The 19,465-nt window shown below is 40.5% G+C and overlaps 1 protein-coding gene across 1 annotated transcript in view; it reads left to right on the top strand.

Moving 5' to 3' along the window:
- Nucleotides 1-19,465, top strand: part of LOC138825097 (contactin-associated protein-like 4) — a 230,957-nt gene that overhangs the window by 62,820 nt on the left and 148,672 nt on the right. The window contains exon 3 of the mRNA XM_070019483.1: nucleotides 9,684-9,877. Within this exon, the coding sequence (XP_069875584.1) occupies nucleotides 9,684-9,877 (194 nt within the window). The remainder of the gene's footprint in view (nucleotides 1-9,683; nucleotides 9,878-19,465) is intronic.

Genomic DNA, 19,465 nt, shown 5'->3' with positions numbered 1-19,465 from the left:
GTAAGCAAGTCTGGGGATAGGTATCTCTCATTAGTTAGGCGTATGGTGCTTTCGTCATATGTTTAAGAATTTTTACAAACTGGGGAGATGTTAACTGATCAAATCAGTAGGTGACACGGGAGGCTGCTTCTCTGCTTTCCCTCCTTCTGAGAATCTATGCCCCAGCCAAGCTCACCTTTCCAGCCACATTCTGTTGGACACAGTAGAATGACTGCAGTTTGTTGACCCAGAAGAGTGATATGAGGATATTTGGCCCATGACAGCTTATCATCTCAGTCTGGCTGGGGAAGATAAAAAAAAAAAGAAGGTAAAGAAGCAAAAAAAAAAAAACCCACTTTTTTTAAACCTCTGGGATAATGCCAGTACGTTCAATCTGATGCATGATGTCATTTACTGAGATGGCCTGTCTCACTATAATAAATCTAAATGGAAACTTTTAGACAAGTATTATAATGGGCTTAGGAAGCAAACTACGAGCAGCTTTTGGTCGCCACCCGAAATTCTCTACATCATTTTTTTTTCACACACTGCTAATTTGAATGAAACAAACAAAAAACAAATACCTACACAGAAAACACAGCACTAGGTCTTTCTGTAACTTAATTGTAATCTTCCAGAGGAAATTTCCCTGGCATAAACATTGCAAACCAAAGATATAAATCAAAATTTGACGGAGCAGAGGGAGGGTGTAAATATTTACTTTTCAATCCACTGAATTATTAAAGCTTTCAGAAACGTTTGATCTGGTAAGACAAGAAATGGGACTAAAGGTTGCTCGCCAGTTTGCTGTGGGGGGAGGGTAGAAGGGGGTAAATTGATTGGCATCGAAGAACTCAACCCTAAGAGAATTGTGTGAGGTATTATTAATTACCAGAAATTTCAAAAAAAACCCAAAGCAATAGTCACATCTTTGAGATATAGTTTACAAGGGATTCCACTGTAACGGGAAGGCAGGTGCTTGTAGATTTCAGCCACATGTTTAGATTTTTATTTAAGACCATTATTGAAAAAAATACTGTGCTACGAAGAAAAGGATTCTGGGATTTTCATCAGATTAGCACAGATTCCATCTTTGCACTAGTTTCTGTGAATTCGCACGCTTACACTATGAGGCTAATATTTTAGTGAGACAAGATAGACAACCAATACATAGAGTAAACATGTGTGGCTTATAATAATCCACATATAATAATATAACAAAGCATGTGCTGTGTCAACCATTGACAATTTCTGGGGTGGCAGAGATTGGGAAGATCATGGATCAAAGCCAGAGTGGGCAGCAAAGGTTTGCAAGATATCATCTCAACCCCTGAAAGGTGGGTCTGGTGATGTATGTCTTTTAGCCTAGCTACAAGTAGGAGAATCATGGGCTGTGCTAGCCCAAGCCGAAGTGGAAGACCCTAGTTACAAAAATAACTTAAGCGGTAGAGTATCTGCTAGTGAATGTGAGGCCCTGAGTTTAAATCTCAGTGCAGAAAGACACACACACACACACACACACACACACACACACACACACACACACACACACACACACACACACACACACACACACACACACACACACACACACACACACACACACACACACACACACACACACACACACACACACACACACACACACACACAGGTGGTGGAGGTGGTGGCCCATGTGCATTCCATGCCAGTCTGAAATGTTAGGTACCATGCAACTGCACATCCGGGAACATTATTGCACATACTGTGCTGAGCAGAGGTTCACCGTGGCGGGGAGTCTGCATGCCACCATCTCCGCGTCCACAGCTGCGGATCTGCTTCTCAGCGATGCCAACAGCAGCCAGGAATCACATTGCTGGCCTGACTCCTTTCCATCTCACTTCAGCACCAAAGCAGGCAGTGCCGAGATTTGAGAGTGCATATGAGAAAACGCCAGTCGACGCCACAGCCAGACAGTCTTGTATTTCTTCCGGCACAAGAAAAGATGGATGTGAGTGAAAATACAAAGCTGTGCGCTATGTTCTGGGGACAACACAGACCATGTTCTTTCTCTTCCCTTGCATGATTCTAACTTAATGTCAAGATCAAAATGATCCTGGCAAACTTGGACTCTTGAGAAATCGAGATAAAATCATCTCGAACAACAAAAAACATAATTATCTTGGAGGAGCCTCCCTCCGACACTTCTAATTAAACCAATTATTTCCTAGAATGTGGATGCCCCATGGAGTCTAATCATGCCATGCAACCGTGGTCCCTGTGTTTAATGTCCTTGAATATTTGTGTCCTTTTAATTATTTTTTAAAATCAGGACTAGGATTTGAACTCAGGGCTCCTCCCACTTGCTAGGAAACTCATCTACCATTTGACCCCTGCCTCTCCCTTTGTTGCTTTAGTTATTTTTTGGATAGAGTATTATGCATTTGCCAAGGGTAGTCTTGAACCATGATCTTCTTACCTATACCCATCAGTAGCTGAGATGATAGGTTTTGGTCACCATTTCCAATTGGTTGGTTGAGGTGGCGTTTCACTAACTTTGGGCCCCGTTGACCTTGAACTGTAATTCTGACCTTCACCTCCCTAGTAGCTGAGATTAGAGGCTTGTTCCCCCACACCCAGTCCACATCTGTGTCCTGGTATACTTTCAATGTCCTGAGAAAGAAATGTGATTCTCCTTTCCTTTGTAACTCCTACTTCTATTGAGTTCACATATTATCTTGATTGATAATCACCAGAAATGTCCATCATGCTTGTTTTTTTTTTTTTTTGTAATGGGATTTGAACTCAGGGCCACACATTTGCTAGGCAGATGCCCAACCACCAAGCCATGCCTCTAGTAATTTTGCACTGATTATTTTTGAGATAATCTCCTTCCTTCACTGGCACACGTCTGGACTATGATCCGCCCATTGTCGGCTTCCATGGTAGCTGGCATTATAGGCAATATACCACCATTCCCAGCTTCTTCCATTGGAGTTTTCTGTCTGGTTTGGCGTGGAACCATGATCTTTTTATCTTGGACCCCTATATAGTCATGCTGACAGGTACCTATCACTCAGCTCCCTGTTGATTGAGAAAGAATCTTGTGTATACACGCAGGTTGATCTCAAACCTTGTCGAGAAAGTGTCTCATGAATATAGCCCAGGCTGCTGTCAAACTCTGGTGCACTGATGATAACATCCCAAATAGCTAGGATTACAGTCATGAGCAGGAGCCTCTGCTTTCCATCATACCATTTCAAATATTATTAGGGGATTGAAATGATTTTTCCCCCAGAGTCTAAGTCTTCACCAAGTGTATTTTATCCTTTCACGTTTCTGAAACTATAAGATGTGCCTCCATGACCAGACTCAATATTGGTGATCTCTAGCAAGAGGCTAGATTTATGAAAGTTAAACAGAATTCAGCCAGCCAGGCTTACTGAGAAAGTATCTCGTATGTTATTTGCATATATTATTATGATAAAAAATATCAACATGAGGCAAGGAGGGTTGTAATTACTCCAGGGGGAGCGATTCCTCCAAGAATGAAAAAGGTAGTAATTATTTTTTAAATGTCAGTAATTTCTCAGTTATGGTAAAAATCATGTGTCTATGATTGGGGAAATGAATATCTCGTCTGTAAATTTCTTAAGTTTTATTTGAAGATGTATGAAAGTGCATTTTATCTCACTAGGTACTCTTCATGGTGAAGTTAGATATGTCACATACAAATCCTAGTACAGTCCTTATGGATAGAATATGGAGTGCAGAGGATATTTTATTTTATTTTATTTTTGTCAGTTATGGGGCTTGAACTCAGGGCCTGGGTGCTGTCCCTGAGCTCTTCTGCACAAGGCTAGCGCTCTACCACTTTGAACCATAGCACCACTTCTGGTTTTCTGGTGGTTGATTAGAGATATGAGTCTCATAGACGTTCCTGCCCAGACTGGCTAGAAAGCACAATCCTCAGATCTCAGACTCCCGAGTAGCTAGGATTCCAGGTGTGTGCCTGGTGGGGGGCACAGTTTTCAAGTTAGCTTTTCTGTCCTTTTAATTCATAGCCACATATAGTCTAGAAGTGGGTTTCTCAGAAATCTGATGATTCAAAGTGGATCAAAGAGGTGCTACATCATGCGGCCATACTATCACTAAGTTCTTTGGAAGCTCAACTTTCCAATGAGCACAACTCTTTGTTTGAAGTCAATAGCAAGAATAATTGTTTCACAACTCAAAGTTACAGCTCCCATCCGCTCTCAAGCTTGCTGCAAGTGAGTGTAATCAATAGGTACTTCACATGCTGTTAAAATTTAATTCTCATGCCCAAACTATAACATTGAAGAGTCTTCCAACTGGGGAAGATGTTTTTTAAATTTGCAATGTGAAAAGTTAAGAAGGGTTTCCATTTCAATAGACACAGGACATTTTTATTATGCTGCGTCTCAGTAACAAGGCCAAGGAGAAGAAAGAACAAAATGGATGGGACAGAGGAAAGCAGCCGGTGACTAGAGACAATGCGAGGGAAGGACCAGACTCTTGTTTGTGTTTGTGGCTTAAGTACTCGTCACTTTGGAATAGATGGAGTGAGGAAAAGACACTCTGTAGTTTCCTGGATATTGGTTTACTGTGATGCTGAATATATTACCATATTAAAAGCACATTAAGGACAAATAACACTTGACTAGTAGTTGAAAGGTTTACTTAATAAACAAAGTAAAGAATTTCTTGTGGGATTTTATTTATGGTAATTCAGAGCTTCCAATTTGCTGGAGGCAACTATTACTTTTACCATTAAAGAAGGAACTCTCTGATGGCGTCTCCAGGAGGCTAGATGCTGGTGATGGCCTTTGGGCTGGTCCAGTGGTAGACCAGCCGCGCCACTGTCGCTCCTACTGGTCACCAAAGTCTGCTGAGACCAGTCAATTTCTCTACCATCTATCAACTCATCATCATCTATATTCTATCTATCTATCTATCTATCTATCTATCTATCTATCTATCTATCTATCTATCTATCTATCTATCTATCTATCATCTATCTATCTATCATCTATCTGTCTATCTATCTGTCTATCTATCTATCGTCTATCTATCGTCTATCTATCTGTCTATCTATCTATCATCTATCTATCTATCATCTATCTATCTATCTATCATCTATCTATCTATCATCTATCTATCATCTATCTATCTATCTATCTATCTATCTATCTATCTATCTATCTATCTATCTATCTATCTATCTATCATCTATCTATCCAGCTATGTGTCTGTCTTTGTATAAATCTCTATCTGTCCATCTGTCATCTACCTGAGTGTTTATATCTGTCATCTTTCTGTCTATTATCTATCATCTCTCTCTATTAGTGATCTCTATGTAGCTAAGTATCTGTCATTTTCAGTCTATTATCTATCATCTATGTCTATCAATCTATCTGTATTCTATATATGTATGTATATATTTATGTATGTATATATGTATCTATCATCTATCTATCTATCATCTATGTGTCTGTCTTTGTTTTTTTTTGGGAGGGGGGTCCAGTCGTGGGGCCTGAACTCTGGGCCTGGGCGCTGTCCCTCAGCTCTTCAGCTCAAGGCTAGTGCGCTACCACTTGAGCCACAGTGCCAGGCATGCAAGGCAAGCACTCTACCACTGAGCCACCTTCCCAGCCCCCATGTGTCTGTCTTTGTATCCTCTATCCCTCTGTGTGCCTTTGTATCTATGTATGTATTAATCATCTTTCACCTATCTATCTGTCATCAATGTATCAACCTACATATCTATGTATTTATGATATGTCTACTGTCTATCTCTATCTACCTATGTATCTGTCATCTTTCTATCTGTATTATATATCATATCTATCTATCTATTTCTATATATCTGGCTATGTATCTGTTATTTTTCTATTATCTATCATCTCTATTGATTGATCGATCTCCTATTTTCCATATTGCCATCCACCTTCTCCTTTAAGCCAGAGCACGCCGCTCTGCCTCCGGTGCTCCTCCCACGCTCCTCCCGTGCACAGCTGTGGAACTTTAAACCCCACAGGAACCTCAGGATTCCCCGTGGCTGACTTCTCCTGCCGAAATTAACTTGGCTCAGCCTAGGAGCGTTTGAATTTCCATTACTTTATCAGTGTACCTTGTTAATGACATAGCTTAATTTGCATACCAGTAGTACCTTTTCACCACAGGTAAGAAATTGAAATGTTCAAGGTCAATTAACTGTGAGTGCTTCCGGCACTGGCGGGGCTGTCACTCCGAGTGACACTGAGCAGAGGCCAGGGCCGGGGAGCCCTCTGCCTCCCTCAGATGACAGCGGATCATCTCATCGTCACCCCCTAGGATCCTTTTCCCTTACTGTGCCTCCCTCTGGTTGCTTTTTAAATACTGGTCTATAAAACCAGCATTTAAATACTGGTCTACAAAACCGGGCAGAAATGCTGGAGAAATAGCATACAATCCCAGATAAGAGCAATACGCATCCTCAGTATTGATTTCAAGTCATTAAAATTAGCTAGAAAGAACAAGAAACAAATTGATCAGCATTTTGCCCCGTAGACGGACAAGATGGTACAGATAAAATCTTCCAAGTAGAACTTCCCAGTTATGATGGTAGCTGTCTGCAGGTGCTACTCTTTGCTAAGTTTCCAAGGTTAAAAAAAAGATGATTAAAAAGTGCCAGGTGCCAGTGGCTCATGCCTGTAATTCTAGCTCTTCAGGAGGCTGAGATTTCAGGATCCAAGCTCAAAGCTAGCCTAAGCAGCCAAATCTGTGAGATTCTTATCTCCAAACAACCAGCAACAGGCTGGGAAGGTGGCTCAGTGGTAGAGCGCTTGCCTTGCATGCATGAGGCCCTGGGTTCGATTCCTCAGCACCACATAAGCAAAAAGAAAAAAGCCAAAAGTGGTGCTGTGGCTCAAGTGGTAGAGCACTAGCCTTGAGCTGAAGAGCTGAGGGACAGTGCCCAGGCCCAGAGTTCAGGCCCCATGACCGGACCCCCCCAAAAATAAAAATAAATAAAAATAAAATTAAAAAAACAACCAGCAAAAGGCTGGAAGTGAAGGTGTGGCTCAAGTGGTAGAGCATCAGCCTTGAGCAAAAAGAAGCTAAGCAAGTGCATCAGGCCCTAGTACTACTCCCCCTCACCCTCTAAGAAAAAGTGATAAACATTCAGCCATGTGCCAATGGCTCACTCCTATGTAGTAATCCTAGCTACTCAGGAGGCTGAGATCTGAGGATTCTGGTTCAAAGCCAGCCTGGGCAGAAAAGTCACCATGAGACCCTTATCTCCCATTAGCAACTGGAAAACTGAAAGTGGCACTGTGGCTCAAAGCCTTGAGCGAAAGAGCCTAGGGACAGCACCCAGGCCCTGAGTTCAAGCCCTGTGACAGACGAAATAAATAAGTAAATAAATAAATAAAGAATTTAGAGCTATGCGGTTACAGCAATACCAGAAATGGAGGTGTTTAGTTAGTATCAGACTGTAGAAGACTCAAAAAATTTTTCAAAAATTATCTTTAAGTAGTTGTCCAGAGGAGTTGCCATTGAACAAAACAGTTTATGAACACAATATATCTTGGTCATTGTTGCCCCTCTCAACACCCTCACCCATCCCTCCCCTCCCCACTGCCTCCCTCCCCTCTTCTTCATTTTGTAGGGTATACATTGGATTCTTGATTGTGTTCTGTCCCCTCCTAGGTCATGAATTAAAATGCTAAGTTTGGCTCGAATGGGGAGGGGCCTGTTGTGAACCAGGGGGCAGAGCTACTGACCATACCATCTAACAACCACATCTGAAAGCACTCTCATCCCGCAGCCAGTACTGTGCATTTTCAAGTCCACTGACAATTGCCAGTTTCCATGACGATAGGTCAGGCCCTTCTGTGTCCTCAAGAGCACCAGGCCTCTTGTCTGCGATCCTGGGCAAGAACAGGTTAACTCGGGCTCTCTCATGTAAATCATCATTTACTAACCAGGTTGCTTTGGGAGTTCCCTTAGCAGCAGCGTGGATTGTCACGAAATACGAGAGTACTCACCTGCTCAACAGACCCACGTAGTACTGCAGGGACTAAGTGCAGGAAACTGGTCATTGTGTCATCAGAGCCTAAACAGTGAAGCAGAGCGGGTTCAGGCTTAAAAAGAATGCGAAAGGGAAACCATTCCTTTCCATGGTTCAAGACAACGATGCCTCTCCCCCCTCTCCCCCCACCCCAAGCTATTTGTACAGAGCACTAGGTCAGGGGAGAATTTGCAGCTTATTCAAGAACCATTTCACACAGGTGACAGGCTGTAGGAGTTAGAAACACCCCATGTCCCAAAGTCGCCCAGAGCTGAAGGCCATCCAACAAGCTTGTTTACTTGACATAGGGCTCACGGTTCACATTCTACTCTTGTCTAAGCAAGGTAGATAGTATTGGTGTGCAAGAGAGGTCCAACCCAGATGGAAATTCTTCAAGGGTAAACACAGAGACAATTACAAGGAAAAACACACGAAAATTGCAACGCATACAAATATTCTGGATCCCAAAAGGAAGGCATGGCGATCCCAATAGCTGGAGTGGAATACACTTCTTACTTCTTTTTCTTTTTTTCTGTTGGTCGTGGGGCTTGAACTCTGGGCCTGGGCGCTGTCCCTCAGCTTTTCAGTTCAAGGCTAGCGCTCTACCACTTGAGCCACAGCACCGCTTCCAGCTTTTTCTGCTTATGTGGTGCTGAGGAATCGAACCCAGGGCCTCCTTCTGGCAATGGAGGCTTTAACTCAGGGCCTCCTGCTAGCTAGACAGGTGCTCTAGCACTTGAGCCACACCCACCCGTCCTTCTGCTTTTAGTTATCAGATAGGCTCTTGCAATTTTGCCCAAAATTGGCCTCAGACTGAAATCCTCTTCCCTCTGCTTATAGAATGGCTGGAGTTGCTGTCATAAAGCATCATTCTAGCATCATTCTAGCTTCCTCCACCCCTAGCTGGCCTTGAACCACGATCCTCCTATCTCTGCCTCCAGTATAGCTGGGTTTATAAGCACGAACCCCTATGCCTGGTGGGCTACACTCTGAACCATAATGTACATTAGGGGAAAGGAAATTTGGAACAGTACCAATTTTTAAAAGACAATGCAGTAAATAACCTGGAGAATCTTCCCTGGGGTGCAGGCGGGGTTGGGGAGCATGCCAGCCATTGAGGACAAGGTGACAGATGCCACTTTGAATCAGATGAATTCCCCTTCGCAAACGACTGAGTATGCGCACATGCCAACCAGGGCCCACGCACGGCCAGGGCAAGGGTGGTTGTGTTTAATAACTGGCTTGGAAAACTGAACATTTAACGATCGTCTCTGACATAGCGTTGCCAACCAGCACCAAGCAACCATTCTCTTGTCCCTGGGCCAGGGCTCTGCATGCCTGTAATCATCACTGCTTTTCCTGTTGTAGTTCAAACATACGTTTTTGATGTCTGCCCTCTTGTGAAGATGGTAAACATCCCGAGGACAGGTCTGATCTATGACCAGCTTGGCTTTTTCCAAGACCTGACAGTATCCTTTAGCTCCTTCTCTAAGAAGTCTAATCAGGAACAAAGGTCATTTGCTGGTACCGGAAGGCATTTCTTTCTATCCGTCCCTGGGCACAGGGATCAAAGGATTGATTGTAACCAGGGCACGGGGGTGAAGCTGTGTGCTCCAAGTGTTCACGTGATCTCCTGTTTCTATTTTTCCAAAAGGAGCCGGCGGCTGGTCCCCACTGGTGTCCAATAAATACCAGTGGCTGCAGATTGACCTTGGAGAGAGGATGGAGGTCACCTCTGTGGCCACCCAAGGCGGGTACGGGAGCTCCAACTGGGTGACCAGCTACCTGCTGATGTTCAGCGACAGTGGCCGGAACTGGAAACAGTACCGACAGGAAGACAGCGTCTGGGTATGTTTCTTTCCTGAAAGCCATCAATTCTCTGGGAAAGAAGTATTACTCTCTTAAAGAATGTAGATGCCGAATCTCTAGAATTTGAAAACATTCACTTTTTTTGGTATGCTTTTGGCAATCAATACTGGGATGTTGTGAATTCAAGGCCCTGTGCTTGCTTAGGTTGGTGCTCTACCACCTGAGCCATGCCTCCGGCCCTGCTTTTTGCTGATTATTTTGGAGATGGGGGAGCATCTAGCAAACTTTTCTTATTAGGATGGCTTTGAGCATGGATCTGTTAGACCTCAGCCTCCTGAGAAGCTAGGATGACAGGAATGAGCCATGTACCTGTCAACTTTAAAAACATTTTCTAAGAGACAGTGCAGAAAATATTTACTGTTTGGTATGATTCAGGGCTAATTTGCAAAAAAAAATGTGAGAGACAAATTTATGGAGTCTTCAAAATTAGATACAAATCCAGTCAGTCGAATAAGTAGTGTAGAAACCTAATAAATAAGACGTGTAAAAATGTTAAGTTTTGTGAACTAATGAGGGGGTCGTTTTGTGTGTTGTTTAGAGATAATCAAAAGAATATCTTTTATTATTTCCTCTGATGACTATGGTTCCTGGAACCCTGTTTCTTGAATATGGAGGTTTATATATAGGGTTGTGTATGGAGTTTTATTTAATATATCTTTATATATTAATATATATAAACACACACATATCTTAGTATGTATAGTATATGTTCAGCCTATATGTAGAATACATGCTATATATATTATATAGCATATAGTGTATAACATTATAAAGTTATATTAAGTCTTATATAACTCACATACATACCTTTCTCTATTCTCTTTGAAGTATGTAAATTGCTGTTGTGATAGAAATGCAATGATGAGACAAGGCTAGGAGAGAGGTTTTATATACATTTATATGTATGTACATATAATATAATATATAATAATACAATACATACATACATGTATGTATTATACACACATATATTGTACATATAATATCTATATATTATATATGTATGCATTTGTAGCTGACTGCTTGCATATAAACACTTAGTGGACAAAGGAAGCTAAAAGGAATTTACTTGATGATAAAGAGAAGCATTTTTTGTTCATGTAGAAAAGCATTTGTTTGGGTCTTCTGTGAGCCAGGAAAAACACACTGCAATCAAAGAACTATTTTTCCCCCCTCTGGCTGAGCTTGTGAAACTAGAGAAAATGAGTAACTTAATGAAGCATTATTCTTAGCACACAGATAATTTGGAAGCCTATTTGGGCACAGAATGATAATTTTCTTTGACCTGTCAATTGCCTCTTTTTTTTTTTTTAAACTTCCCAGAACTCTGTTGTACATTATAAACTCATTGAAGAAACGGAATGTGATTCACTCACCTTTGCATCTGGGAAGCTCTTGGTGGCCATTCAGTGCGTGTTTATTGATGTAAATTGAATTGAGAAGAGGTGGCCAGTCTTTCTCTGGAGAGAACAGTGGGATGGAAGGAGTTGCCTAGAAGCATGATTAAAGAAAACCTGCTTTGAAATCCAAATCAAAGCAAAAGCTGTGTAGTAGAATGAAAACCTACACCCCCCCCCCCCCACCTAAATGTGATGGTTGAGTTAATTCTATGAGAACCATTCAGAGTAGAACTAAAACAATTGGTAATCATGAACCAATAACAATGAAAGCTTAATGAGGTATTTACTTTAACTACTTTAACTAGGTGTTTGGCTTATCTTTTAGTCATTTTTTTCTAAATTAAGCATTGGATTTTAAACTAGATAAGTAGAGACTAATGACTGCTAATACTTAGTGGGGCTAATTAAAATGTATGTTTTTGGTATTTTTTTTTCTACCATGAGAATTGCTGTATTTCTGTTCAATAAGCTTGGAGAAAACCAGATGTAGGCATTTCCAATTGCTTCCTTTTTTCTCTTTTTTGGAATGCTGTTAAAGATGAGGTGGTCAGGGTGATATTTTTAATTATCTAAACCAATAAAAGTAATGTCGGAGCATCGATCATGAGGCTGTTAAAGCAGTGTTATTGGGTTAGAACACAGGAAATCTGTGGGCTCCGATCATGCCTACCTTCTTGAGCATGAACTACCTGCAGATAAAGACTATGCCTCCCTACAACCCCCTCACATGTTGTAGACAAATACTAAATATTCACGGGAGGAATGGATGAAGTGCAAAATATGAAGAAATGAAAAAGATTCTGGGCTGGTGTGCCATGTGAAGAATTTAACCATTTGTCACATTTCACAAATGTGTGCTTCCCAACTTGTTCTGTTTCTTGGTGCCCAGGTTTTTTTTTGTTTTTTGTTTTGTTGTAGATATAATGGGATGTGTAGCAATTATACAAAACATGCCAATTTCTTTTAAGAGCTTCACAGTCTGTTTTAGATGATATAAATCTACAAAAGAGGGTTAGGAAATCTATTTAGAATTCTGCAAGTACATGGTAGAAAGGGAAATAAAACTCAAGTGCTGTTGGTTTGGGAGGAAATACAATAAAACTAATCAGCATGGAGGGAAAAGCTTTGATGTGGATTCTTTCGTTTTCCCTTCATTTGACCCTATGTCTCTTCACCAAAGAGAGCAATGACTCCTCCATATCTGAGAGAAGTCACAGAAATCCTCTTTTGTTTCTTACCATTATTCTTTAAGGAGAAAGCCAAAATGCCTTACTTATTATTTATATAGGTCACTTAATAGAAATATAAAACTTGACAGGTATGTGATGTACTCTTTAAAAAAAACACATTAAAACATTTCTTCAGAGTGAAATTTATAGCCTAATGTTCATAAAATGTGAGTTACACAAAGTAGTTTGCTGTGAAAACATCTTATGAAAATGTAGAAAATGTGAGCCCCTAAAATTGCACCTGTTAAATTGAAGACAAAATAAAACCCCTCAATATCCTGAATAACAGAACCCAGAATCGACTCTTTGCAGCCAGTTTCCTGTAAGTGATGGAAAAAGTAAATGCAAGGTATAATTTTCACTCATTTAAGAACAATTTAAGAACAATTGCGGGAATATCATGAAACCAGTAACTTAGAAACCATTTTAAGTAGATCAACATGGGATAAACACCCAAGATTTCTTGTATCCTATAGACTACAAAGGCAAAGCAAGAGATGGTCCTCATTTTATAAATTGTTTAAGTAAACATGATTGTTAAAACTCAAGAATAGGTTTTTCTCTTTTTCTTTGTGAACTTCAGTTGCATCTGGGTTTTCCAACACAAACACTTATGGCATTTCTAAAGTTGGTACACATTGGCTTTGTGTGTGTGTGTGTGTGTGTGTGTGTGTGTGTGTGTGTGTGTGTGTGTGTGTGTGTGTGTGTGTGTGTGTGTGTGTGTGTGTGTGTGTGTGTGTGTGTGTGTGTGTGTGTGTGTGTGTGTGTGTGTGTGTGTGTGTGTGTGTGTGTGTGTGTGTGTGTGTGTTCCCACACACCAGTCCTGAGGGTTTTGAGGGTTTGAACTCAGGGCCTGGCCATTCTCCCTTTGCTTGCTCTCTTTCTTTCTTTCTTGCTCTTTCTTTCTTTCTTTCTTGCTCTTTCTTTCTTTCTTTCTTTCTTTCTTTTCCTTCCTTCCTTCCTTCCTTCTTTCTTTCTTTCTTTCTTTCTTTCTTTCTTTCTTTCTTTCTTTCTTTCTTTCTTTCTTTCTTTCTTTCTTTCTCTCCTTCCTTCCTTTCTTTCTTTCTCTCCTTCCTTCCTTCCATTCTCCCTTTGCTCAATTTCTTTTTCTTTCTTTCTTTCTTTCTTTCTTTCTTTCTTTCTTTCTTTCTTTCTTTCTTTCTTTCTTTCTTTCTTTCTTTCTTTCTTTCTCTCTCTCTCTTTCTTTTTCTTTCTTCCTTTCTTTTTTTTCTTTTTCTTTGTCAAAGCCAGTATTCTACCATTTGAATCACAGCTCCACATTTGGCTTTTGGGTAGTTCAATGGAGATAAGAGTTTCACAGACTTTCCAACCCGGCCTGGCTTTGAACCATGATCCTTAGATCTCAGTCTTCTGAGTAGCTAGGGTTAATAGGTGTGAACCACTGGCATGCAGCTGAGTTTTTTTTTTTAAGTAGAATGATGCAGTCCTTAATAACTGATGCATGCAGTCCTTGATACTCCCCAACATATGTATGATAGCTCAGAGGAGGGGTTTTCTTTCTATATGGCGCAATGGGATCTATCTGGGTCTCAACCAATGTTTTGCAGATGAGCCCCGGGGCCTGCTCACTGCTGGGAACCGGGTGGAATGGCCAATAGGTGGATTAGTTCACATCTGCTGTCTCATCTGGTGTGAGATTGTCTTAGACACAGGGTATACAAAGCCCAGCGTATGGGTGGGTTCTTTTGGAAAGGTATTGCTTGGCAGGCAGACCCAAGGGCTCCGTCCCTGGCATATTGTATGGACGATTTCCTTTCAACAGCACGGCTCTACTCTCAGCTGCTTGATAGATGCCCCCAAGACGGTCACCCAAGTTCCTTGCAGTTTTCTTCTTCTCTTCCGGGCCATTGACTATAGGTTTCCCTGCCCCCAAATCTTCCACTCCTCCTTCCAGCTCAGGGTCTTGCAACAGCAATGAAGCCGCTTGCCAGCCCCTCCAGCCTCCTGTCCCCTTGTAAGTCGGCACTCAGCTCTCTAGGGAATCACTTATGATCAGCGCCATCTGCCAATCGTGTTCTGTTCAGGGAATCTCTTGGAATTATTTTCCACAGTTTGTCGAACTTTAATCAACTGAATTTCAGACTCATACATATATTTTTTCATTCCATTTCAACTCCAGTTAGATGCTGGGCTTTGTTCCAAATTGCGAACCTCGACATCAGCAAATGTCCAAATGCCCCTGACTAAAACACATATCCGGCATCTATCTCTATTAAAAAGTATATCCACGTTGTAATGGAGGCTGTTAATTCGTAGAGGGGAGATTGATACTCTGTGTAAGTGGTGAATGTGGTTTAGAATAGACACAAATGATACCATTGTAGTACATGAGTAAATATTCTTCTGAAGACTTATTTAAAAATCCATAATGCCTAGTGATCAGCTGGTTTACAATGCAGAGAGTCATGTCTGCATTGAAGACAGGTCATGCCTCTGATATTTTGTGTCAATATGGGAAAAAAAAAACCATACTCATCAGAAGGATTTGCCCACTGGAGTATACTCACATTCCCAATTCTCTCTAGAGAAAACACACCTCTAAGTGGACATTGTCTAAAATTATGTCTTTCTACTATTATGTGCATCAGAGGTGTTTACAGAGCATAATCCTCTGAGTTACTGAGAGGAGCCTTCATAAAAAAAGACCTGAAGACAAGTATTGAAAAGGAGCCTCTGCTCGGAGAGAAGAAAAATGGGAAGTGAAGATCACCAGGACCCCACCCACACGGCCAGCTCTGTAAATCAGATGCCATTCAAAAGGAATTGGAGTTGACTTGTATTTGGCAAATGAATTTTTTTATTTGGCTTTGAGCCCCCTCTCTTCCATTTTGTATTTCTTTATTGTTATTATTAATCTCTCCCACTGAAAGCTTGTCTCCCTTTTAGAGCCTTGAATATTTTAAGTACTTAATAATAGGATTCTTTTTCAATAAGAAAGAGAAGAGAAAAATTGCTCGAGCAATGAACAGATATCCTTAGGGAACAATAGCTTTATTACAATATGTCAGACTCATCTTGAGATGGGGGCAGGCTGGGAAGGATCAGCATCAGGAGGAAAAAACAAAAACCCATTCTATTTATTTTAGCAAGTTTGTAGAAAGTTCCAGAACATTATCCCAAGAGCTCCAAAGCTCTTCTGGCAATAGCAACTCTATCTTTGCAACCTGAAATAATAAAAGGTAAAAAAAAACCAAACAACCCACCCCCAAACAATTCAACCTGTCACTTTGGAAATAGATTTTTCAATCTGTAGATCAGGATAAAAACACGAATTAATTAAGTTCTCGGTGATATTTGTGCTCCCTTAAAAAAACCTACATGTCAGTGATGACAGGTAAATATTGAAATGTCTCCAAATTGGAAAGAAATTGTTCAGTTTAGTCTCTTTGTTCCTGTAGAACCAAATTCTTTGGAAACATGCACATAGAAATGTTATAGGTACTCTTACTTTCTTAACTGACATTTCCAAAACATCTTGGCTTTTGAATATTTCATCTTAAGGCTATACTTGACTATGGTACAACTTGGTCTAATTTTTTTTCACTAACAAGCAAAATTTATCTGAGTTGAAGATATCCATCTACCTCTCTATCTATCTTAGCTGTATGTAAGTGTCTACTTATCTAATCAATCTATTATCTATTTGTCTGTCAGTCTATGTATCTATCTATGTATCTATCTATCTTAGATCTACGTATGTGTCTACCTGTCTAATCAATCAATCTATTTATCTAGTATTCCATTACACCCTACCTTAGATTGCATAGAATTTTACATTGGAATTTTTTGCTATGTGGGAAACACGTGCAACTTTGCACGCTCTACCATTGCACAAAACATGCTTGTCTCTTACCTCTGCTCCAGAAAAGTCTGGGTGCATCTAGCCTCTTCTCTCCTTTTCCCCTCCCCTTCCCCTCTCTCCTCTTTTCTTACCTTCTCTCCTTTCTGGAACTCATCAGACCCATAAGGGACATGTAGTCAGTTGGGCTGCATCTGATAATCTTATGTCAGGTCATCATGTTCTATAGGCATGTTTCTAGTAGCTTTATGCAGCTAGTGACCCCAGCCAAGAGGGATTTGTGTAGTAGAATGTCAAATCAAGGTCAACTCAAAGTATGGGACTGACTTCAGGAGAAGCAGGAAGGGATGGAAGGCAGCTGGCCGGCCTCACTTCTGTGAGGAGAGAAGAGGCAGTCAGTCGGGCTTTCCCCGAATTCAGTGTTCTCCTTAGAATGTTGCAGGCAGAGCTCACATGGTAATAAACCCAAAGCGGTTTTATCTTTTCTATGAGGTGTATCTATTAATCATACCTCTGATCCTAAAGGAACCGGCGATTAACCAAGCTGTGACATGGCCTTTTGAGTGGCTTCCTCATTTATACTTCTGATGTGGTAGCTCTGTTGCACACGTCCCTTTTAATCACTCATGACTGATCTTAGTGGGCTCTGACCAGGACAGTGGTTCTCATCTCTTCTCGAAATTGATTCATGGATGTATAATATGCTGGCTTTCCTGTGCTCTACTTGGGTTAATGGTATGTGAAGGATTTCTCTCTGCGTAAGCTGGGATTTTAAAAGATATGCTTAACTCTGAGATGATGATGTTCATTTTGATGACCTCAGAGGCCGATGTCCCTGGCAAAGAATCTGTTTGTCTGCTTATTTCAATAATGTTCAAATGCTTGTGATAGGAAGTCAGAATTCTGGAGTGAATGTGCTGTGGACATGTTGAGTAATTCAGTTAGTCAAGTGAGACTCTAGTTTCTGTCTTTCTCAAGGCATTTTGGAGTCATCGTATTTTACTAGAAAAATAGTCAAAATTGGCCCTGTGCATTGAGGATCGTTATCAATTATTTTGCTTTTAGTGTGTGTGTGTGTGTGTGTGTGTGTGTGTGTGTGTGTGTACTAGGGCTTGTACTCAGAGCCTGGGTACTATCCCTTGGCTTTTGTGCTCAAGGCTGATACCCTACCACTTGAGCCACAGCTCATATTTAATATAATATAATATCAATGTTTTTTCATATTACACATGTGCATCTTAGAATGATGAGATGAGCTATCTTTAAGTTAAATGTCTACCAGCTTCTCTTTATTGCTTGTCCCGGGTCTGCCTTCTATTATTTTCCTTTGTTACTGCGCTCTGTACTTTTCTTGTTTCCCCCCCATACCTTAGATTCCATTTCCTCTATTATTGTGACCTACAGTTGCCTCTGTGTGTGTGTGTGTATGTGTGTGTGTGTGTGTGCGCGCGTGTGTGTGTGTGTGTGTGTCTGCGCACATGCGCGTGCCAGTACTTGGACTTGAAATGAGGGCCTGGGCACTATCTCACTCAGTGCTGGTGCCCTTCTACTTGAGCCACAGCCCCACTTCTGGCTCATTGGAGGTTAATTGGAGATAAGAGTCTTACAGATATTCCTCCATGGGTTGGTTTTCAACTGTGATCCTCAGACCTCAGCTTCTGAGTAGCTAGGATTACAGGCATGAGCCACCAGTGCCCAGCTCAGGCAGATTTTTGAAGGAAAGGAAAAGAGAATAGTGGGGACAGGAAGGGAATATGGACAGCCACCATGTCTTCTCTCCTATGACTGGTGCTCAGCCTCAGCAACACGGGAGCCCTGTGATTTGGGCTTCCTCATTCCTTTGGGGGGCAGTCAGTCAGGGTAGGTCACTAGAAATGGGGGTGCAAGGCGTGCTGGACCACTGGGTCATCTCATCTCAGCTACTTTTGTTTAGGCTTAAAGAAATAACTTCACATGCACATATGATTGCTCAATGTCAATTGAGATTTTATTATATTATTATCTATCAGTATCTAGGTACTCATTTTTCTTCCCTGAAATATCTAATAGCAGATAAAATTAGAAAATGAGAATAGGGAAAATGTTCTTCAATACATGAAGGGTGTACTTCAATGTTTAAAGAATCAATTATTTCTAGTCACTGTTTAGCCAACAACAGTATTTTCTTCTTGTGTGCCAGTCCTGGAGCTTGAACTCAGCGCCTGGGTGTTGTTCCTTAGCATATATATATATGCATATTTATATATGTGTATGTATATGTATATTTATGCATATACACATATATTTATGTATATATACATGTATATATATGTATATATACATAAATATATGTATATATGCATACATATTTACGTATGTATACATATACATACACATATATACATATAATTATATCTATCTATATATACTATATACATACATAGATACATCTATCTATATATACTATATACATACATAGGTACATCTATCTATATATACTATATACATATATATCTATATGTATCTCTATATGTACATACATATCCTGACACCTGGCTGGTTCAACTTACAAAAATGAAAACAGCTTATATATTAGCAATTATAAATAAAAGCTTTTTTATAAATCATATTAGAATATATTTTTTAATAATGCATCTTGTTGATTGGCCTTGATTCTTACTCCAACTTTTTCCAGAATTCCTTCAAGCAGTAAGAGTTACCTGGTGAGTGTAACCAATTGATATTATCCCTGAGAGTTAGGATTTATAATCTCAGTCAACAATGCATGATCACATACCGATAATTGCTGTTGCCTAGGGCAATTTCCTCTGCTTTGGGGTATGTCCGTGGCCAAAGTATCTTGAGTATTGACTTGGGGGTTATGGATAAATTGTAGCCAGTTGGAGAATTCATAAGCTGGAAATGTGTGAATAATAAGCTTTAGCTATAATTTTTATTTGCCTAAAAATATGCCATGTGGGTCACTAGTGCTGATATTTTCTTTCCATAACCTTAATAATATACTTGGAGAATCAGCCTCAGGAAAAATAGTACAGTGAGAAAAGTTCTTTTTTTTTTTCTTTTCTTTTTTTCCTGTTGGAGACTTCCTATGACTTTTCAGTGATAAAGTGTGCTTTAT

Source organism: Dipodomys merriami, unplaced genomic scaffold (genome assembly GCF_024711535.1).
Source record: "Dipodomys merriami isolate MVZ:Mamm:240054 unplaced genomic scaffold, mDipMer1.0.p SCAF_134, whole genome shotgun sequence".
NCBI classification, from domain to species: Eukaryota; Metazoa; Chordata; class Mammalia; order Rodentia; family Heteromyidae; genus Dipodomys; species Dipodomys merriami.
Note: the sequence above shows the minus strand (reverse complement) of the source record. Positions and strands in the feature narration are given on the sequence as shown.